Genomic DNA, 24,237 nt, shown 5'->3' on the forward strand with positions numbered 1-24,237 from the left:
GTGAACATATGTGCGAAAATGAAATTATTTGTACAATGTCGGGGTGAGATTTGGGAGATAGAGAATGGGAGCCACACGATTCTTAAGAATTCATGAAAGGGGGAATGGAGACAAAAAGGCTGAGAACTACTGCCTTAAGATATCCGAATATAGCCAAGATATCTAACACTCTACCATATCACCTTACAAATGCACTGGTTACTCAAATATCCCTTAAATACCCAACACTACTTTTATAATCTCAGAAAATCTAAATTCCACGTCAAGAAATCAGCAGGAGAGATCCAGACAGGTGTTCATTAAAGCCAACTAAGCTCGGAAGGCAACGGAGGGAATCAAAACACCAATCTACAACACATATATTAATTAACTTTATTATTTAGTACCTTGAAAAGTATTACACGAGATTCTTTATATTCTTTTATGCAATTTAACTTCAGCGTATGCTTATAAATAGGGACATCGCTTCCTGGAGAGTTAGAAGCTGTACAAAACTCTGGAAATGATGAAGAGAGGCAAGTGTTTAGATCATACACGTGTGTGCCAATGGAGAGGGAGCTGGGCTGGTACCGATTGACTCGTTAACAATATGGACATTAATTTTATACACAACACTCTTAATAATAGTGCCAGAAGATTATTTTTCCCACTTAATTAATCCACAAGGAAAGTGGAGGATTTACAACACGGTGTCCGAGGAGATCGTGAACAAGCTTCATCAAAAAATCCTTTCGCTTGTGAATTAAATGACTGTGGCAAGTGCGCACTACGATGCTCTTTGGCGGCGGCGGCGGCGGCGATCATGACGCACCAAGCCAGCGACACACACTCAGTCACTCACTCTAACTCTTTCTCACACTCACACACAGAAAAAATAAACACAAAATCAAATCATTCACGCGTACAGGAGAGCGCGAGGAGATACTCTTGGAAGTCCTCCCAAAATTCTCTTCGACGTCCTAGAACAAGAACCAACGTCAAGAGAGTCTCCCCCACACTGGCTGCTCCCGAACTGAAGGTCGTCCACAGGTCACATGCAGGTACTATCGCCGCGGTCACCACCAGGGACCTGCAGCCTCGAGTCTTCTCAATTATTCCCTTGACTGAAGTGCCAGGCGGGGTTGTAGGGAATGTTGACGCGCGCGGCTCCCTCACTCACCCACGCACCAGAGGCTACTTCTTAGGGATTGTGATAAAATTAGGCACACACAGGCACGTCCTCGTGATCTGTGCGACTCTCGGACTGACCTGACGTCCAAAGAAGCTAAAAGTATATCCCTTGGTGACGCCGCTGGTTCATTTCACGGTGTAAGCTTCGATGCAGGGTTGAAGACTCGAAGCAAGTATCATGTGAACACTGTCCATACCTGAACCGACTTAAGGGCTGACTGAGAGAAAGAACCACAAAGACGGTCCTGTGTAGTCTAATTTTAAGCGCTCAATACTCAAATAATGAAAGAATGTCTTCCATAAATATTTCTACGTGCCGTGCCGTGTGATAAACGAGATGTGCATGAAACAAAAGGACTGACTGATTAACTGACTGACTGACTGGCATTACGCACTAGCTATATAGAAGCTGCTGATCCTCTCTGTGGCAAATACCAGGCGATGTGTGCTCTACTTTTGATCCTAATGCACGGCGCGACATCCCGCCATGCTGCCTGAACATCTCCAGTTTGTACAGACAAAAACCTTAAGAGATTAGCGCCTTTCATCGGCTTAGCCTATGGAGGACTCTGAAATATCTTTTAAAACTAATCTGTGGCATTACTCAACAGTATAAGTAGAGATGTAAAATAATACTTCACATAAAATACTCTAAAACGATGTCCGTCTATCCTTTAATAGGTATAAATGACTACATCAATAGGATCTATGCAAGTACTGCGTGGGGAGTCTAAAGGAATGATCAAACACTGTGTGAAGCTGAATCCATTGAGGTGACACCGTCATGTACAGTCGTGGTCACAAGTCAAGTCACCTGCCAGACTCACTTCCACTGCGCTGTCTCTCCCTCAGTCCAAAGTCCTTTGATCTCAGCACCTGTCAGCTGTGGAGTGTTGCAGATCAGAGAACCAAGGCAGGGGCCAGGGATACACGCTGCAGGAGTGAGCGCTGTGTGCTTCTCGACATCCGGCCGAGACTGTACCTTCTTCAAGAGACTATTACTTTGACGTGCTCGAAAGGCTGAAGCTTTATTACAGTTTCTTTAGTTTGCGTCTTGCAGTTCCATGTCGTAGTGTGTTCCGTGGAATGGATTACTGTTCTGCTTGACTCACCGCACCTAAGATGTCTCTACATATATTACATTATTCTTTACTCTTTATATACTTTCCTTTTCCATTTAATTTATTCTGCTACATAGTCTATTTCGGTTATTTTAATTAAATTCCTCTAACTTGAAAAGTTAAAGTTAGTGAGCTTACACGTTTCCTTCAACATTATATTTTTCACTAAAGGAATAAACTTTTGCATATTTGTGTTCATGTGAGTAAAAATTTACATATTGCTACAATCGCTCTTCGTGGAAAGTGGCATAAAGATACACCTACAAAACATATCCAGTTGAACTATTGAATAAAACTACATCTGAATGCTTTACCTTTTTTTTTACAATGAGTTTTGTCCATGTGTCCAGGTGTGTGTATGATCGTGTTGGTGTCAGTGTTCTCTGTGTTACAGGGATGTTGTCTCAGTCAATGAATGCAAGTTTCCTGATTCTGGTGCCGTGGTGGGGACGTACTTAAAGTAAACCATGCGGAATATCAACATTATGCTTGAAAATGAATGAACGTGAGACAATGTAAGCTAATTATTGTACTGTAACCCCTTCATGTATTGGTCGAGTGTACACATCAGCCTTCTCAGTCTGCGATGCACAACACAACGACTACAAGTTCCTAATCATCTCATGGTGGCTTGAGTGAACACAGCACGCCACCGCGCAGGGACACGCCTGGCGCGTCCACACCGTCCAGTAAACATTCCAAAGATGTACAGCCGGAGACCTTACACCTTTCTAACCATCAGTTTATTCACACGAAATTACGGATTAAAATGGAAATAAAATCACTACAATCGTCGGATTTGAGATGAAACTGCCTATACTAGAAGCCTGGAGTGTTTCAACGCGATGGAGGAGGGAGAGGAGGCAAAGGAAGGAGTAGAGATGCTGGGCTGGGCTGGCGGGGCGACTACTTGATGAGAGGCAGCTCCTGGTTGTCGCACACGTCCATGTTGTAGTACACGGCGTCGGAGCTTGAGTTGGACGCCGTCATGGGCATGGAGGCGCCGTCGTTCTCCGCCTCCAGTCTCAGGGAGCCCGCCCGGTCACCTCGCCTGCGAGAAACACACGGTGAGGGGACGGTGGCAGGAGCGAAAGCGGGCACTGTGGGAAGGGAGGGAGCCTTGATCTGTGCTTATATGCGTGACACTGCAAAGACTAGAGTGAGGGAGTATTCTTACATATTTGTGTTTTATCATATTTTATTGCTGTAGTTTATATTTGATTAGTTTGATGATTTAATGAGTTACTAAAATTTTATTACAATAAAAACACATGTTCTGCGTGTATTAAATAAATAAATTAATACAGGAAAGCATCTTTATGGTACTTGGATAAGCAAGAACATCCCAGCTTGAAAGAGTAAACTCGTGACGAGGAGACTTTGCGTGAATGAAGCAAAGACACCTCGTCACTCGGCCAGGTCCCCTCACCGTCCTCAGAACAGCTAGACTAACTTGTCGTACCAGTTCCTCACGAACCTCGGCTTCTCAAAGAGGGAGGTGGGCCTCGGCCTCTTCACTGTAGGCATCACCTTGTGGGGCCGCGGCAACTTCACCAAAAACTTCTTGTAGGTCCTGTTGACTCTGCAGTGACACACGCCGACCTGCAACACAACGAGTACTTTGTAAAGTTTCTTTTTTCACAGACACAGATAAATCAAAAGATAAGAAATAAAGAGAAAGAGAAACGTTCGCAAAGCTGCCGTTCCATAAAGAAAGGAAAACAGTTCAAGAAAGCCACTGGCGCGTCACTATACAATAAAAAAATGTTTGAAAAGAGCAACTGCAATTTTATTTCTTTTTCCTCTAGGAATCTTTCCTGACTGAAGTTACCTGTCACTGGTGCTGAGTGAATTGTTCCCAGGACATTGTAAGTAACACTTTAACACCTGGCAAACACGTATACTTAAGTCCGAGGGAGTGTCTGGGATCCTCGTCACCTCCCGACTCACCACCACGATGAATATCAAGAGGGCGGCTGCCAGGGTCGCTATGGCCACGTAGATGTTCTTCATGTGGTCAAAGGGCATGTCCATGGCCAGGTGCACGTCCAAGGGCGCCGTCTCCATGGTGCCCACTACGCCCACGGTCTCCGGCACTGCCTCGTCTGGGTGAGGGACGCGCCGCCAAGGGCACCGCGGGAGAGGCAGACAGATGAGGCTCACACACACACACACATACACACGCACACAAAGTGTAACACAGCGAGGTTTGTGAGTGAAGGCTACAGCGTGTGCGTGTGGTGTGGTACAGAGTGAAGTAACTTATTGCTGGCTGCGGTGTGTAACAAAGCAAAATGGAGAAATACGAAAGTATTGTAATGTGCAATGATTAGTGATTAGTCACTCAGACGTTCAAACGTTTCTGAAAATCATTCATCAGAAAGAATCATCTTCATATATCACACAAATATACGAATATTCCTAAAGAAAGATATAAAACACAGAAAGAAGTCATGAACCAGGTCTTTCAGAGCACAGACAACTCTGGTGAGGAACATTAGATAGAAAACGTGTCTCGGGACCGCCAAGGGCAGTAGTGTGCACGTGAGGGTGGTGGCGAGGCGCGTGCAGCCGCCGCGTGGAGTTCACGCCCACGCCACCGGTAGCGTCCTGCGGCCTGCGTCCCGCGGGTCGCCTCGACGCCGTGCTTGGGGTATGTACGGACAGCGTGGCGGTGCCGAGGACAGGGCGTGCAGTGCGGCTACCAGCGGGCGTGCTACGGCGGCTCTGGCACACACAAGCATCACACAGTGTACGTACAGACCAAGTGTTGTGGGACACAGCATGCAGCCCCGTCAGTATAATGTAGAACGTAGCAACGTCCGTCATGCAAAGGACAGGCATTACGGAGTGTGGCTTGTGTGCTCCTTACACTGTACTCTTAACATTGATGTCAAGAGGAGTAGTTCCAGTAGTGTGGTGTAGTGGTGTGTCAGTCATGCAAGCAGCAGGACCGCCGCGGCAGCCCCAGTGGGTGGCCGTGGTCGAGGTGCAGAGGCTGGGTGAGGAGTGAAGGCGAGCATGCGAGTGAGTGAGGAGGCCGAGAGGGAGGGACACACCTGAGCGGGTCTGGACCACGCACACACCTGCACACGGGCACTTCTGTCTACTGACACACAGGTCGAACAAAAAGTATAAAGCGGAAGCAACCCCATTGTACATGAGATGACCAACACACATCGGCACCTCGTCTGCATCCTGCGTCGGGCAAAGAAGGGAACACAGACTGCAACACACGAGGACCTGCGGCGCTCAGGACCACCACGCCCACGCCCACGGCAAGCACCTGGCCCCTGTCACCCTGGGGCTCTTACACAGCAGGTAGCAACCCCGAGACACCGCACTGACTAGATCACCACACCAGGCAGGCACGGCACGTGGGTGTGGGTGACACTCAGGCAACAGGTGGATGAGTGGGTGAGTGGGTGGGTGGGTGAGTTAAGCAGAATGGTGTAATTGCACTCAAAACACCCGTGACTGTGACATGAGTAACACTGACATGACATCTGGTGGGGGGTGATGACACTATCAATACACGACAACGACACAAACACACACTGAGAGGGAGGGAGGATCTTTTACAGCTTTAGAACACAAGAGCTTAACTTCCCGAACCGCACTGCAAGGAGAAGATTAATTAACAACTTTAGACTCAAGGGAAGGTTACTGAAGTCTTTGGAATTATTTCTTACGCAAGGGAAGACACGAATGGCCAACTTAGTGAAGCAAGGAGGATGCAGGTACACCAACACAGTAGTAGTAGTAGTAGTAGTATAGGAGTAACAGAAGTGGCAACAGTGAGAGTAGTCGTAGAAGTAGTAACAGTGGAAGAAGTAGTAGTAGTAGTAGTAGTAGTAGTAGTAGCAGGGAATGTTGATGAGCAGTGAGCCATGGGAGAAGGGTAAAGCGATTGGCCTACAGAGGGGCGGGGAGGCTCGCAGGGTCGCGCAGGGAGGGAGGGGTTAGATAAGGATGCCCTGGTGAGGTGATGTTCTTTCTTCTTTACAGGGCATACTTGGTACCTTGTTAATTGTCAGTCGCCAGACTAAAGTTAAGTAAACACTACACCTGCTGCCTACAGAGCTGGTATGGCCTAGAGCCTCTGTGTATTACTGTATAAACATTGTCTTTTACTGCTTTAATTAGACACTAAATTGAATTAAGTTATACTGTAACAATGACTTAAATATTAGAGGTAATTCTATCTAACTATGGTCTAACTAAAGCCTTCGTCATCTGTGATCTAGCCTGCCTCCTGCTATTCTACCACGCTACTCCTAATGCTTCACTGCTTCACTGTCTGGCTATCCTGGCACCCCCAGCTTGACACACTTTCTGGTGTTCGCCCGTGCTTCGATCGAGCCACCGAGGCGCCGTGCAGATGAGGGCGGAGTCTGCACAACGCGGCCCGTGCCCCTGGCCTGCCTCACTCACCGTGCGCCTCCTGCAGGATACCTTGACACGTGGTGCCGGTGAACCCAGCTCGACAGGCACAGTAGAACACGTTGGCGTCGGGCAGGTTCCAGCAGGTGCCGCCGTTGTCACAGGGGTTCGGGGTGCACAGCTGCGGGCCGGGACATGTGTTACTGAACTGCTCTCATTGTTAAGTACGATTTTTTGTTAGTCAGTCTTTGTTGTACTCTGAGGAGATGCTAATACTTCCAGACAGTATTGATACATCGCCATTTATTACTGTTACACAACCATTACTTAGAATACAAACCTCTGTAGAACATAAACACCTGACTGACTGACTGACTGACTGTCTGACTGACTGGTATTTTCGTGCCGCAACAATAAAGTGAAAAAACAAACAAACAATTTAAATACAACAACTTCCAACAATAAATCTATCATGTTAGAGACATGTCATTGGTGACAGTGTGATCTCCCTTCAATATATTAATTTGGAAATGTTTTTACGCAGACGGGCTTAACATGAAAAAGAGTAAATATTCGATTTTTTCGTCTTTGTCTTTGTTTTGGAGCTCCGCGTCGCGTGAAGGCACCATATGTGAGAGAAGAATAATTAGTGTGTAACGAAGCGCCGGTGGTGCCTTCATTAATTAAAGCCCGTGCACACTATCCCACGCCGAGGACACTCAGGGCGCGCGGCACGAGTGGCACTCAGCGCTTAGCCCCGCGGCGTGTTCACACTACAAACCCTCCAGCACCACGCCCGGCGCGGCAGGGACACCGTACGCCCACTACACGGGTTTATGCTACGCCTACAGGTAGGCCGGGAATGTGTCCAGTGATCGCAGTGAATGCCAAATGACACAGAATGCAAGTGAATGAATATGAAATAAATGAACTAATGATAAATGATAGATAATACAAACTAAATAATAAAGAGCTAAAATGGTTAATGCTGAAATATAAAGAAAGAGAAGGAGTTTTCAAATAACTGAACTGAACAGCTGAAATGAAAAGAATAATGTCAGTTAAGCGTTTTTCTTTTTACCTTTTCCAATTTTTTTCCGTGTCCTTGACCGTCTCCCTCGCACAATGAAAGAAAAAAGTAAAAATGAATAATAACAAATAAAAAAATGAATGAACCAAAAAATAAATGAAGAAAATGAATGATATAATGACAATAAATAAATAGACATACATAAGAATGGATAAATACACGAATAAGAATAAAACAAATCTAAATAACTAAAAGACAAATAGATAAATAAGCAAAAGATGAAAGAAATCAAATAAACAACAAAATATACACGAAACAAAGCTCATAAAACAAAACACAAACATGAACAAACACACCAATAAATAACAAAGCAAGTCGTTTCATTCGGTGTATAATGTGACCCTTTGTTCGGCAGCGTGCTTACCTGAGGGTGTGGGCCGCAGTTGTCCTCAGTGAAGCCCCTCAGACACTCGCAGGAGTAGCTGTTGCCCTTGTCCACGCAGACCAGGTTGGCGGGGCAGGGGTTGTCCGAGCACAGGTCAAACTGCGAGAGTCGGGAAAGTTGTGGTTACCTGACTTAAATAAAATGGTCTAATTACATCCAAACTCATAGTAAAAATGCGTATATTTTCTCCAGTTTAGCTTTACTTTTCTGTTCTTTCAATGATGGTGTTTGTTGTGAGTCCAAAATTTTCCCCTTTCTCTTGCTTTTTTTTTTTTTATCATTGTTTCTTTTTTCCTTAATTTATCACACATTTCTCTTATTTTCTTCTGTTTAGCTTTACTTTTCTATTCTTTTGTTGATGGTCTTTGATATGATTCCCTAAACTTTCTTTTTTTTTCTCTTATTGTTTTATCATTTCTTTTCTTGATTTCTCACACATTCCTCTTCGTTTTTCTCCTGTTTAATTTAATTTTTCTCATATGTTTCTCTTCTTTTTTTCCTTGTTTACATTTTCTATCGAGACTTTATCTTTCTTATTCTTATTCTTCTTTTGATTTTCCTCATGTTTATTTTTTCCTCCTCATTGTTCTTCTTTTGTCTCCTGCTCTTCACCTTTTTGCTTTTTCATTTAATCTTTATTTATTCTTTTATATCTATACTTCCATTATTCTCCATTCTAATTCAGCACCCCAATTTTTATTTTATTTTCTCATTTCTCTCCTTCAGCCATTTGAGCTCAGCTTGTTCTGATGCCCACTTGGCAATACTGCAGTGTCTCTCGTAGCGTGTTTTGCAGTCATATGTCTGTCTCCCTAGTACCCTTAATGTCTTCCTCCTTGTCTCACTTCTAGTCCCCTTCCTCCTTCAGGGCTCTCGTCCAGCTACTACTGTCACTATTACCGCCGCTATCACCACTGTAACTACCACTTCCGGCTCTCGCATCCACTTTCCTGTACTCAAAAATGGTCCCCGTTGCTCGTTTTTTACGACATGTGTTCCATTTTCTTCCAAGAAGTCTGCAGTCATTCTCTTCGTGTTTCTCGATGCCTGTGTCTTTCACGCAACGCCCACTGTCCTTTCTGCCAAAGAGAGTCACCGCCCTTTATTTATTTCCGTAATAAGGTTTCTGTGCCAGAGGCGGCAGAAAACCTTCATATTTTTCCCCCAAGTCTGCTGAGAAAGTCGACTCTTACTGACTTGTGAGCTTCACTCCTCGTGGCCCTCGGGGGGAATGGGCCGCCATGGCGCAATTCTCTTTTGCTTTCTCTAAAATCAAAATATCGCTTCCTGAGTTTATACATTTTGACCGTTTGTTTCGCTGGGAGGAAATAATAATTTTCAAAAGAATCTAGAACACATAATCGCTCAGGAAGTTGCCCTTTATGACTTTGCTTATCACTGTGCTCGGCGAGGCACGAGCTCTGGCAAACAAATGTTGATATTACTTAACGTTGATAATCGCAGCTTTCACAACGTTAAGATCCGAGACGGCGAGTCCGTGGGGTACAAAGTAAGAAAACTCCTAACAGCAGCAGCCTTCATCCGTCACGCCACCAAGTTTTGTCAAGTCCTTCCTTCCTTTCTGTCCCCTTTGTCATCCTCTCCTGCAGGCACTCACCCTCGCCCCTTTACCCCTTAAGTCCTCCGCCCATTCCTCTGGCACCCTTCACCATCACTTACAAAAGCTTATGTTCTTCACATCTTCACTCTGGGATCTCCTCTGGAAAACGTCATCGTCCCTTCACTCTGTAACCCCTTCAGTACTAGGACACATTTTTACCTTCAGATTTATGTACGATTAGACCAATTTATATTTTCGACATTAAAAAGGGTCTATGGAGGTTAGAAGATTAATGGCCACAGTCTTCACTATTTTAGTCCCTCACCTGAGTTTCTGAAACTGTATAAAATCACCAAATAGTATGCAGAATGAATATGGAAACGCGTCATGGTATTAAAGGGATTAAATTCTCCATTCCTGGTTCCTTGGTTATCCCTTTAGCAACACCTCACGTTCTTACCCCATCCAGATCCTTATCCTTTCTTCTGATCCTCTCTTGCAAATCATTATTCCAGCAATTCTTCCCTTAAATCCTCTACCATTGACCCCTATTCGTTCCCCTTTTATTACAGTTCCTTAGTCTTATGCCCTTATCTTTCACTGTGGTTTCCTTCATTATCTGTTTAATATTCTAGCCTTAAAATAGTGAAGACTATTTCTATTAATCTTCTGACTTCCTTAGACCCTTCCAAATGGCAATAAAATCTTCTAATCGTACCCAAAACTCATGGTAAAAATGCGTCTAGTACTGAAGGGGTTAATATTCTGTCCAGAAAGGGTATTTCTAGTGATGAAATAGTGTTACCCTTATTCTAGCATTACAAATGGGCTCATACAAATGTACCCTTTCTGAATACCAAATGTACCCTTTCAGAATCCCAAATGTACCCTTATAGCAGAACACTTACCTTGATCTCGCAGCGCTTCCCTGTGTAGCCTCGCCCGCACAGACACTCGTAGGCTCCAATGTTGTCAACACAGGTTCCGCCGTTGACGCAAGGGTTTGAATCACACTCATTGTACTCAAACTCACACCGCACCCCACCGAAGCCTGGAGGAGGAGGAGGAGGAGGAGGAGGTAGGGGTTAGTAGTGCCTGGAGACAATAGCGTAGAGATTGATGGTAAGCGAGTGTAAGTGTGGCGAGCTGCGTGTGAGTATTGGTGGATATTGGTCGTGTGTATGTGTGTGTGTGTGTGTGTGTGTGTGTGTGTGTGTGTGTGTGTGTGTGTGTGTGTGTGTGTGTGTGTGTGTGTGGTTTTAGGGTTCTTTTGTCCATTTTTTTTACTATTTCACTGATGAAAAAAAGGTATACTTGTTTTTTTTTAGTGTTGTTATTATAATCCTCGTAATTTAGAAGACAGAAATATAATCAGGAAAGAACACTGACACTTTAAATGTTCATATGGAAAGGTAGGTAGGAAAACATGTAGATAAATAGATAGGTAGATAGAAAGAACTTAAATAAGATGGAAGGGAGGAAGCAGGAAGGAAGGAAAGAAGGAAGGAAGGTAGATGAGAAGAGAAAAAAGAAAGAAAAGAAGGAAGGAAGAGAAGGAAAGAAATAAACAAGAGAAGGGCGACAGGTAGGCAAGGCACGCATCAAGACTCACCTGGCTGGCAGAAACACCTGAAGTTTTGCGCCGTCGTTTCCACACACACACCATGCTCACAGGGTCCCGCCGCGCACCCTATGGCCTTTCCCGAAGAGTCCACGGCTGGCATGCTTCTTTCCGTACACTGTGTTCCCGTCCATCCTGAGGAACAGTGGCACGTGTAGCTGGAGTGGTTCCCTGTGCACGTGGCTCCATTCCTGCACGGCCCAGACTCACACAAATTGGTTCGCTCCTCACAGAATCGCCCTCGGAAACCTGAAGTGAAGTAAGCGAGTGAGAGGGATAAGAACATAAGAAAAGAGGGAAGTTGCAAGAGACTGCTAGGCCTACACGTGGCACTCCCTGTATGATTAAAGCTACTTAATTCCATCTATCATCTCCATCAATAAATTTATCTAATCTCCTTCTAAGGATCACAAACAATACATAGCCAATACGAGTGATACATTATAAGGTTAACAGAACACACGTGAACTGTACAGGGTCAGGACAAGAGTTATATAGATGAGTACGTGAAGGGCACATCGCTAATGCACGGCAGATACATGAGTTGTACGTTATAAATACAAAAAAGAAGAAGTATAGTAAAAAATAATTGAAAATACATGTAATCAAATAATAAGTACCAAAGGAAAGTACTGTACATGCAGGATATATGTGGAAGCTAAGCAGAATACATGAGCAATATAAAGAAAAAAAGTAGGATGGAAGAAGGAATACAAAAATAATATGTTCACGAAAATAACTGAATGGGAAACATGAAAGGAAAATAAAAACTTGAAAGGAAGCACAGAATAAACGGAACCACAAAAATAATGAACTAAACGAGAAATAAACGAGAAACACATGAACTTAAAATAACTGAACAGAAACATTAGAGAGAAACAAGAGACCGAATGGAAACAAAAGGATAAACACAAACGCAAAACAAAGAACTACACGATAAATGCACGAGGAACATTTGGGAAAACAGAGGAGGAGGAATATGCGGGTAAAATACTTGGGAGGAATATTAAGGAGATACACTGCTGGGGTGAAGACAAAGCTACCCAGTGGAGCGGCTCTTGTGTGTCTGGGAGGGAGGGAGGAATGAGGGAAGGAGGGAGGGTATAACGAGGGAGCTTGATGGATTGAAGCCTTAAGGGAGAAACTAAAGACCATTTTTAAACACTTCAAACTTCTAAGGACTGTTTTCAAAGGCCACGGAAATGATTAATCAGGTGATCATGGGTGTTTTCTCTCAGTGACGGTGTGGAACTCTTATCAAACCGTCGCTGGGATAATGAAAACACTCCAGCAACTTGCAAGAATTCGTCACCAGTTGTCAGGACCACGCGCAGGAACGAAAGCCTGGTAACACGGGACTGTCTGGCGCTGCAGTAAAAACCCACAGCCGCCAGAGGAACAAGCAACCTCGTCAGGCCTCACAAAGCATCGTGAAGGCGTCTTGTATGTAAACTTTTCCCCTCACTTCTTTCTGGGGATAATAGAGGACACTGGCTTGCTCTTCTTCCTTCTTCCTCCTCCTCCTCCTCCTCCTTTTCCCATGTGGACGTTCGCAATTGTCTACTTTTTAAATCTTCTGTTCCCTTCTTCATCCTTCTTCACTCTCACTTATTCTATCTCTAAAATACTTCTCCACTTCACGCAAATCTCATCACCCTCCTCTCTCTCTTCAGTCAATTATTCTCAACCATCATTCTATTAGTTACACATCTTGAAGGGTATTTGAGAGCACAAGAGAAGTTTGTAACTCTACGAATATCAAAAATTTTCTCTTTCCTATTCCTTCACCTTTTCTCTATTTCGCTCTCCCTTTTTAATTATTCTTAAGAGTATAAATTTGCTTATTTTTCTTCATTTATGGGATGACAGAAGGAACTGAAGAAATTTTTAATCTTTCGAGAATATCTGCAAATGTTCTTCCCTTTTTTTCTCACCAACTCTCTTATTCTTTTGTAGTATTTGTTCAGACGCTCATCTTATTCTACAAAAATCCCCTAAAACTACATAATACAAGACCAGGTACATAGAAACACACTAGAAAACATAGAGCTATACAGAATACAAGACCACTTACTTACATAGACCTATACAGAATACAAGACCACTTAAATAGAAGCCCACTAGAAAATACAGAACTTGCAAAGAAGAAAAACTAGAAAATATAAAACTTTACATAATACAAGACCACTTACACAGAACTTTAATACAAGACCACTTACATACAACTATACACAATACAAGATCAGATACAAAGAACCACGCTAGCAAATATACTCCAAATCTAAGACACAAAATAAACTAGATTCTCAAGATAAAGATGAATAAATAAATAAAAAGGACGAGGAGAAACTTGGGACACAATTTTCGCGCGGGAAATAATACGAAGTCTCCGCCACGCCCGCCAACAAAGGAGGGCGTGGAGTGGCCGCGGACGCCTGCCTGTGTCAATACTTGGGCGGGAGTCACTCTGGGAGGGGAAGAGGCCGCCCATACCGCCCCGCCCCATCCCGCTCCGCCCCGCTCCGCCCGCCCACGCTCCCATACTCTCCCTTCCACTGCCACTTGCTCAACCTGTCGCCCATACAAGACCAGACTCCCTCGCTTCCATATTTCTTAGTTCTTTTCCTCCACATGTGTTTTTTTTCCTCCACTTCTTCATTCTTTCCTTTTCCTTCCTTCTCTTTTCCTCCTTTCTTGTTCCTCCTTAGTGTTTACCGCAGTTTACAGTTCGTCCCTTCTTCATTCTCCTTTCCTCCTCTCCGTCTTCCTCCTTTAAACCACACTTCACACACACACACACACACACACACACACACACACACACACACACACACACACACACACACACCCACATGTCTCTCTCTCTCTCTCTCTCTCTCTCTCTCTCTCTCTGAAACACTCTCTGTCCATCCTCGCCTCCTCTTCGACTTCTCTCTCTCTCTCTCTCTCTCTCTCTCTCTGTCCACCATCCTCGCCTCCTCTTCGACTTCCTTTAACTCTCTCTCTCTCTCTCTCTCTCTCTCTCTCTCTCTCTCTCTCTCTCTCTCTCTCTCTCTCTCTCTCTCTCTCTCTCTCTCTCTCACAAAACAAACGTAATCTTTTCACGTGCCGTATATATACACACACACACACTCTCTCTCTCTCTCTCTCTCTCTCTCTCTCTCTCTCTCTCTCTCTCTCTCTCTTAAACAGACCAACTTTGACACAGCGTACAGCAAGACACCAACAAAGCCTCTGCGGGTCTCGACATGGTGGCAAAGACTCTGGTAGCTGGACACGGTGTAACATGAGGTTGGCGCGGGAGTCTGTGGCCATCTGAGTCCACCATGTTGATGTGATTTGTCCTCCACTTATTGACTTGTAGCTCAGTTCTCACGGCTCTCGGCCCTCTGCTGGTCATCTCCGAAGGCTCTTTATCCCCTCTGTGCCTTCTGATGCTTCTCTTCCCCACGTTTGTCTCTCTAGCCGTTTTTATTTGTACCATTTGTACCATGTGGGCTTTTTCATGGGGATTTATGGACTAAAGGGGGTACTTTTTTTGGGTTACCTCCTATCTCAATGCCGACCCAATAGGAAACCGTTGCCCCGAGTGAGGAAGCCCAACCTACACTCAGACCGTGGACAGGATTCGAACCCGTGCGCTTGGAGATCCCTCGGACCCCAAAGCACGCATGGTTCCACTGTACCACTTCCTTGTAAGGTGTTATGAAAGTGCTGTGTTGTTTTTAGTCTTGCACGGTTTTCAGCCCTTTATTGGTTGTCTCCGAAGTTTATTATTACTTTTCTTTCTCTCCTATGTGCTCTCTGATGTGTCGCTTCCTTCCTTCTCTCTTTCTCTGTCTCTTTTTCTCTCTCTTCTTTCTCGTAACTGCAAGTTGTTCTCTGCCCAAGGGTACTGATTGTGGAAGCTCCTCGTTTTTTTTCTATCTTTCTTCCGTCTCTCTCTTTCTTCAATGTAAAGTGTTATTTGTCTGAGTGTGTTGATTATGAAAGTAACTCGTTTTCTTTTTCAATGCGTCTGTATGTTACGTGGTGTATTAGTATGTACTTACTTCACACACACACACACACACACACACACACACACACACACACACACACACACACACACACACACACACACACACGCACAGAGAGAGAGAGAGAGAGAGAGAGAGAGAGAGAGAGAGAGAGAGAGAGAGAGAGAGAGAGAGAGAGAGAGAGAGAGAGAGAGATAAACAAACAGCTAGATACAAACACAGCTTAGTTGGGAAATAGATTGGACTGACAGAGACGAGGCTTGTTCTCGAAACAGATAAACAGATACAGATAGATAATTGGAGACACAAATGAGAGATATGCATTTCAAATTAATTAATAACACACACCCACACACACACACACACACACACACACACACACACGGTTTGAATAATACAATGAATATTCTTGTAAAAGGAGTGAAGGACTGGAAGAGTGAAGGAGTAAAGGAGTGAAAGAGTAAAGGAGTGAAGGAGTGGAATGAAGGATTGAAGGAGTGAAGGAATAAGGGGATGAAGGAATGAAGAAGTGAAGAAGTGAAGGAGTGAAGGATGCCTCAGCTCGCAGGACACGGTGATCTTTGGACACATGATGCACACGCCGCCTTTGTCACGCCACGGAAAGACAGACGAGACCGTTTTATTTTCTTTGCCCTTTTAACCCTTTCCCTCCGGTTAAGAACGACTGACAGCTCCGGGTGGAATTAGAGGAAAAACTGGAAAATAAGGAAAAATGGGTAGATACACAGCTGAGTGGCGGCTGTTACCGGGAGGGAGGGAGGGAGGGGGCGGTGGCGACAGGCGGCTGGGGTTTCCGTTTCAGAATTTTCAGAAGTGTTTGCTGACGCTGGCGAGACTGGCGAGGCAGGCGAGGAGGCGATGGCAGCTCCCGCTAACAAAGAAGCGTGAGAGAGAGAGGCGGCACAGCGAGAGGCGCGATATTTACAGACAAAACGACCTTGCAATAAGCACCTTGTTTGGGAGGCGCGGCGCTCACTCACCATAAGGACACAGGCACTGGAAGGTGTCCCCATCATGTCCCTCCTGGATGTCCACGCAGATGCCGGCGTTGAGGCAAGGGCCGCCGCTGCACGCGTCCATCTCCTCACAGTGGCTGCCGATGTACCCGTCACAACACTGGCACTCGAAATGCTCCTGCGGTGGAAAAAAGAGACAAAAAAAGAACATTACATGGATTTTCTTTATCTTTCTTATTTTTTCCCTTCTTTTCCCTTATCACTATTATCATTATCACCATTGCTCATTATATATATGGTGAGGAATCCAGTGACGGTGAACAATGACTAAAAAAAGCTTGTTCATAACGCGACTTAAAAAAAAACTACTAACAAGAAATTATTTATAAACAAGTGAACCAATTTAGTGTAACACAAAGCAAACAGCAGCAGATCTTTAGTTTTTTCCTAAGTTGTCTAATTTCACAATTTTACACTTGAGGATCTATGGACACGATAGCACAGTGGAAGGCGGTGGCATAGTGGATAAGAAGGTAAACGTGGGATCGGGCAGACGTCCAAACGCGTAGGTTTTTATCCCACCACGTACCGCCTTGAAACTTTGCCATTTGTCCAGTGGTTTAAAGTTATTTATGTACATGTCACCATGATATCCAGGTTCTAGGTGGTTACACCAAAGATGCGCTTGGGTGGTGATATGGGTCCTAATATGGGTACCACTATAAATGAAATTGCCTGCGCCACTAATGGGTTGAGGCTGAACAACGCTTCCAATACTCTTCAAGTTACCTACAGGCGCTATAGGCCATGACATAAGAAAAAGAAAAAAATCATTCAATCCTTCAACTCTTGTCCTCCGACTGACTGTCTTAAGCCTCTTTCTCGTCGCCACAATGTTGTTATCTTCTACTACTATTTTCATCCCAACTGCTCTTCTGATCTTGTTAACTGCATGCTTCCCCTCCTCCCGCGGCCTCGCTACACAAGACTTTCTTGTTTCTTTCACCACTATTCTGTCCACCTCTCTCACGCATGAGTTAACCAGTATTCTTAATCATTCATCTCTTTCACTCTGGTAAAATCTAGAAATCCCTGGCTGCTTCTGTATCTCCTATGACATAAACTCATTTAAGAGGGAGGTTTCAAGACATTTATCCCATTCCTTTGGTTGACTCTCTCGGCCCTGTTCGGAGACTGGCACCTCAGTGGGCCTTTTTGTTTAGTCGTTTTTTGTTACCCTTGGCCAGTTTTCCCCTCTTACATAAAAAAAAAAGCAGAACATGTGGATAATTATTCTTAATCCTTCCATCTCTTCATCTAAAAGTTACTCTGAATGTTTAGTCTCTTACGCTCCCGATAAACGCTCAGGTCATTAAGTTGTTGGCGGGAATCGTGGTTCGTTAGTAAGGATAGCCTAGAAAGAGAACGGCCGACCTGTTAAATCGACCTTTGTTGAAGTCTAGACATGTCTGAGCCTGAGTGGTTCTGTAAGACTGAGCTTGCTATTGTTCCCATCTTAGTAGTTCATCCTCTCTCCCACTTCAAAATACCTTCCTGGCTGCAGGCGAATCCAATGTTAATCTGCAGGTAACGACGGTGATGCTCCGCCGCTCAGGTCGGCTCGTGACGCGGGACAGGTGAGGGAGGCCCGCCACCTGCCAGGATGGCTCACCAGCTGCTAATATTTCACTTCATTTACAGTAAACGGCGCAAATAACTGCGGCTAAATGTAAATGAGTGACGCTCTGCGGGCACACTAGGAGCAAGAGGCCCAGTGAGGCTGTGTGTCAGTATCGATGTCCAATAACAGTGAGGGCGGGCGGGGAGGTCGGCCAGCAGCACCCCGCCGGCCTCCCTCCGTCAGCCAGGCGTGAGCTCTTCCTGCAGGATCTAGTTATCTTGTTTGTGTCCCAAGTTTAAAAGGAATTCGGGTTATTTTACGACAATTCCCTTTGTTTTCTTGGGCTGGGAGGAGCTTCATTCGTGGCGTGTAGACCGGCCCGCGCCATTATCATGATGAGATGCCGCGCGTGACAAGGAATACGAGACCCAAAATAACCCCCTCACTTCACATCACTTTCAGTTTTGAGGTCAAGGTTACCACACGTGTCCAATTATACCCTTCCCTTTTGGTCCGCGGGAAAGAATACTGCCACAAAACCCCCAGAAAACCCTCAACTTTCGCTCCCGGAACACAGCGGCGCGGAGGCAAGTCTGCATGGGCACAATTACACACGCTTGTCACCCTCAGAGTCCAGGCGCGCGGCAGGCCAGCCAGTCCTCCGCGGCGTGAGTGGCCCGTGATTATTCCATGCACAGGGCAGCTCTTGTGTGTGTGTGTGTGTGTGTGTGTGTGTGTGTGTGTGTGTGTGTGTGTGTGTGTGTGTGTGTTTCCAAGTCTCCATTTGTTAGACACAGGATTTCCTACTCTGGTTTATCTCCGTTTATCTCCCTTTCTATCTTACTGATTTTCTCCTTTTCTCTCTCTCTCTCTCTCTCTCTCTCTAGCAGTATTAGTATTAGTATTAGTAGTAGCAATAGTAGTTGCAGCAGCAGCAGCAGCAGCAGCAGCAGCAGCAGCAGCAGTAGTAGTAGTAGTAGTAGTAGTAGTAGTAGTAGTAGTAGCATTATTATTATTATTAGTAAACTGTTCAATATACATCCATTTATAGACCTGCTATCTATTTTTTCATGTAATCTTACGTAAACCCTCCCCACAAACACACACTCTCTCTCTCTCTCTCTCTCTCTCTCTGTCCCGGACCATGACAATAGGGATTATGAGGCACACAGATGGACAAACATTAGCGTGTTATTCAGATACACTAACCGCCATGACAATTACTTCTTTGTGTCTCCGCCCTGCCAGCCAGCCAGCGCCACGAGACAGCTCTGGGGATCACAATGCTAAAAATAATATAAAAGTTCCCAACATTAGCGTGGAGTCAATTCAAACGACGTCAGCGTGGAGAGCGGGCGTGGATTTGATGGCTTAATGAAATAATGAGCTGGCCCGCTGGTTTTTCTGTTTTTTTTATAGCGAGTAGCATAATTAGATGAATATAATTAGGTGTATATCGGCAGAGTACGTCCCAGTTGCCTAGTGTTTTAGTATATGGGCAGCGCAACTTGAACGAACGATGGACTGCGGACGTGAACGAAGAGATAATGAACGTTGAAGATTAATCCTTAATGAAAATAATTAAAACTGTGCAAAAAAAAATGTCCCTGATTTCACGGCTGGTTTAGAAGAAAAAATGATTAAAGGAAAATATTCATGCAGTATTCAACAACTATAAGTATTTTTTTGTTTATTCATCTATTTTTTTTTCTGGTATTAAGATCGTCCTTTTTTTCTCCTTTCTCCGCGTCTGAGTTGTGTTGAAGCGAACCAAGTCTCGCGGATTCGGTTTTCATTTACATCGCTTTGTTTTTCGTAATTACACAATATTGTTACAAGCATTACGTTGTTGTTATGACTGCTATTTGATTGTGTTGGCTCTCTCTCTCTCTCTCTCTCTCTCTCTCTCTCTCTCTCTCTCTCTCTCTCTCTCTCTTTGTATTTTTTCCTTTCTTCCTTCTTGTTTTCCTTCTTTACCTCCTTAATGTCCTTCCGTATGTCTTATTCCTAACTAATATTTTTTCAAACCTGTTATTTTCACCGTTTCTCTTTTCATTTGTCTGTTTCTAGTAACTTTTTCTTTTACTATGGCCCATTCACATTCTCTCTCTCTCTCTCTCTCTCTCTCTCTCTCTCTCTCTCTCTCTCTCTCTCTCTCTCTCTCTAACTCACCATGTCCCTCTTGGTGTAGCAGGCGCCCTTGCCGGAGCAGAGTGAGCCTTCCCCGCACTCTGCAGACCTCACCGTCACCTGCAGCTTGAAGCACTCCGTTGATGACCACGAGGAACGACCTGCCGAAGAAGACGCCGTGGGTTCATGAAGGGTAAAATCACGTTGGGTCCGTTGTGTAAGTGTCTGGGTTCGTGTGGTGGTTATGCTAGTGTTATTAACTTACTGGAGACTTAAGCAACATACACAAGATGACAAGTAAGTGTTTAACCTCTTCAGTACTGGGACACATTTTTACCTTGAGATTTGTGTATGATTAGACCATTTTATTGACATTAGGAAGGATCTATGGAAGTCAGAAGATTAAAGGCCAGTCTTTACTATTCTAATCCCATGCATGAGTTTCTGAAGCGGTGTAAACTCATTAATAGTAAGCAGAATGAATATGGAAACGCGTCATAGTACTGAATAGGTTAAGCTTCGTGTTGCTTACTCGCTGGGAGCTTAAATAATAGACACAAGATGAAAGGGGTTCAAAGTGGTGGCTATAGTGGTTCTACTGACTCGCTGGGAACTAAAGTACTAGACACAGTAAAAGGTCATGATTCAATGTGGTGGTTCTGTTGGTGCTACTGACTCACTTGGCATCTAAGTAATAGACACGGGAATAGAAAATAAGTGGCTAAGCTTTATGTGTTTAGCTGACTCGCTGGGAACTAAAGTAATTGGGACAAGGGTGAAAATTAAGAGGTTAATGTTCAAAGTGGTGGTTATAGTGGCACTGCTAACTTTCTGAGAACTTAAACAATAGACACAAGGATGAAAAGTAAATGGATAGGGTTCAATGTGGTGGCTATAGTAGTTCTGCTGACTCGATGGGAACTAAACTAATAGGCACAGTGTGAAAATTAAGTGGTTGTGGGTTCATGTGGTGGTGGTGAGTCTCTGGGAACTTCAGCAATAAACACAGGGATGAAAAGCAAGTGGATGTAATATAGTCAGGATGTTTGGTCCGTAGAGTTCACGTAGCTAGAGGTCTCTTTTACTGTCTTCTTATGTGTATTCTGTCTTCTTCTTATGTATATTCTGTCTTCTTATGTATATTCTGTCTTCATGTGTGTATTCTCTCTCCTTGTGTGTATTCTGTCTTATGTGTATTCTCTCTCCTTCTCTTTCTGTCTTCATTTATTTCTGTAGAATGCGTGGGGTACAAACTGAACAAAATAATACCAATGATACTTAATGTGAACGACAAAACTCCAGCAAAGATGTAATATGAACAAAGAATGTCAACAATTTCCTTTCCACAAATACGTAAAGACATTCTCTCGTAGTCTGACGTTCTGAATCCAACAACGAAAAGACTAAGAATATAAAAGTAAACTATGAGAATATGAAAGAAATTGAAAGAAAGGTTGTGCAGCAAAATTCTCTTAAAAATGTGTGTAGGAAAGTTGCTATTGTAGAGAGAGAGAGAGAGAGAGAGAGAGAGAGAGAGAGAGAGAGAGAGAGAGAGAGAGAGACTATAGATAAAGAGATAGTGGACGTGTATGAATGTAAAATAAAGTCCAGGCGAAACAGTCCCACAAAATTCCCTCTCCAAAACAGGTAGAAAGGTTCTGTTGTAGTTTGACGTTCTGAAATCAACAAAGGGATAAAAAAAAAAACCCAGCAGATAAACAGTTAGCAGAGAAATACGGATGCAAAAATAAGAGAGGAAAAAATAGAATCTCTCATAACATGCCACGAAAAAATATGTTCGGACACGTTGTAATAATGTGACGCTCTGAAATCAACAACAAAAACAGGAAAACATAGACATAAACTTTGGGTAAACACGAACAGGTTAAAATAAATAAGAGAAACATTTCCATAAAAATTCCTCCATGTGCTGGAAAAAAATAGAATTAACAAAAGTATACAACAAAAATAAAATGGAGAAATAAATAGAAAAAATCAGACAAACTTAAACGTCCTTATTAATTTGACGTGGAATAAATAAGAAATGGATGAGATTTACTGACATTTAACTCCTTCAGTACTGGGACGGATTTATGTACGATTAGACAATTTTATTAACATTAGGAAAGGTCTATGGTGGTCAGAAGATTAATGGCCAGAGTCTTCACTATTTCAATCCCCCACGTAATTTTCTGAAGCTGCAAAAAATCACCAAATAGCAAGGAAAATGAATATGGAAACGTGTCATGGTACTGAAGAGGTCAACATACACATAGAAGTAGAATAAGCAAGAGAGAGAGAACCCCACATGTCATTCCGGCAAAATACAAGTAAAGACACGCATAGGAGACCAAATCAACGTACTCAGATTAACAACAAAGGCGTGAGATCTAGAGATAACCAATGTTTTGACGTGCGTGACTCCAAAACATGCAAAATAAATAGTCCCATAAAATACTTCGGGGAAAACAACATAGGGCGTGCTCTATGGAGGTGGGGGACTTGGCTGACGGCCCTTCATCAACACGCAGATAAGATTCACAGATTAGCGATTCCTTCACGTGTATGGATGAAAAAAAAAATGCAAAAGAAAATGGAAAAGAAAGATGAAATACTCTCCCAATATAGAGTTAAGGCATTGTGAGATTTATTTGTTCTCTCATCAACATAAAAATTGTCAAATGAGCAATTTTTCACGTGTATGGATTTAAATAGAATGGGAAGTAAAAAAGAGATATAATATACATGGAGACATTAGTGGTTTGGCTGACGTTCTTATAAAAAGGAATGGTAGTGACAGGTAAAGAAAGAGAGAAAAAAAAAGAAGAGAGAGAGAGAGAGAGAGAGAGAGAGAGAGAGAGAGAGAGAGAGAGAGAGAGAGAGAGAGAGAGAGAGAGAGAGAGAGAGAGAGAAAAGGTAAGGACAGTTCAGTGCTTTTCTGTCGTTATTAACTCAACAAAGGCATGAGATTCACAGGTATACATAATCCTTAACGTGTATTGGATAAAAATATAGAAATAGAAACAATACCAACGCAATACTAAACTGAAGGAAATAAGAAGAACATTTTTGTGATCTGGCATACCTACTTTCAAACCATCAAAGGCACACAATTATAATGTAAACAGTTCTTTCATATTCGGACGCGCTGTAATTATGTGACGCTCTGAAATCAACAACGAGGGGTCTCCAAGCGCACGGGTTCGAATCCTGTCCACGGTCCGAGTGTAGGTTGGGCTTCCTCACTCGGGGCAACGGTTTCCTAGCGGGTGGGCTTTCAGATAGGAGGTGCCACATAAAGAACCCCTTTAGCCCAGAAATTCCCGTGAAAAGCCCACATGGAATAAAAAAAAAATAAACAGGAAAACATAGACGTGAACTTTGGGTAAACACGTACAGGTTAAAATAAATAAGAAAAACATTTCCATAAAATTTCCTCCATGCTCTCGAAAAATAAAATTAATAAAACTATACAACAAAAATAAAATAGATAAATAGATAGATGGAAAAAAACGAACAGACCTAAACTCCCTTATTGATTTTGACGTTGTGAAATGAATAAGAAATGGATGAGATAGAAGAGAAACAATACCTTCAAAATATTAAAATCGAAAAAAAGCAAGGGGGAAGTTTTTAAGGTGTGGCATTACATACAAGCCATCGGACACACAAAAAATTATAATGCATGTATATAGGAACACAATATAGAAGAGAAACAATTCCCGATGAAACAGCAACGGGAAGTTTTTAAGGTCTAGCATATATTCAAGCCACAGGACACACAACACATTATAATGCAAACAATTCTTTCACGTGTATAAGAAACGATACCCACTGAAAATTATATCACCTTAAAAACAAAAAAAAAACAAGAGGAAATTATTAAGGTGTGGCATATATTCAAAACACAGGACACAATATTAACAGCAAACAATTCTTTCACGTGTATAGAAAACAAAATACACAAGAAAAAAAATACTAACAAAAACACTACACCGAATCACTAGACACACGAAAATAAGAGCCAACCAATTCTTTCACAAGCACAGAAGGCAAAAAAACAAGGGAAACAGCCACAAAATCGCCCCCAATATGCGTGGTCACGGTCTGGTGGGCTGGCTGACGGTCGAAATTAACAACAAAGGGGATAAAAACGTAT

The 24,237-nt window shown here is 43.4% G+C and overlaps 1 protein-coding gene across 4 annotated transcripts in view; it reads right to left on the minus strand.

Annotated features, from left to right (window-relative positions):
• Positions 1-349: 349 nt before the first annotated feature.
• LOC123510534 overlaps positions 350-24,237 on the minus strand; it is a 286,238-nt gene continuing 262,350 nt past the window's right edge. For 2 of the 4 annotated variants that reach the window (XM_045265784.1, XM_045265787.1), the window contains 9 exons: positions 20,121-20,239; positions 16,352-16,505; positions 11,323-11,580; positions 10,619-10,761; positions 8,129-8,248; positions 6,726-6,855; positions 4,242-4,396; positions 3,754-3,893; positions 350-3,342 (listed from right to left, as the gene is read on the minus strand). In XM_045265784.1, coding sequence (XP_045121719.1) covers positions 3,198-3,342; positions 3,754-3,893; positions 4,242-4,396; positions 6,726-6,855; positions 8,129-8,248; positions 10,619-10,761; positions 11,323-11,580; positions 16,352-16,505; positions 20,121-20,239 — 1,364 coding nt within the window. In that variant the 3' untranslated portion in view covers positions 350-3,197. The remainder of the gene's footprint in view (positions 3,343-3,753; positions 3,894-4,241; positions 4,397-6,725; positions 6,856-8,128; positions 8,249-10,618; positions 10,762-11,322; positions 11,581-16,351; positions 16,506-20,120; positions 20,240-24,237) is intronic. The other 2 variants (XM_045265786.1, XM_045265785.1) reach the window with 2 other exon arrangements.

Source organism: Portunus trituberculatus, chromosome 29, assembly GCF_017591435.1.
Source record: "Portunus trituberculatus isolate SZX2019 chromosome 29, ASM1759143v1, whole genome shotgun sequence".
Lineage (NCBI taxonomy): Eukaryota > Metazoa > Arthropoda > Malacostraca > Decapoda > Portunidae > Portunus > Portunus trituberculatus.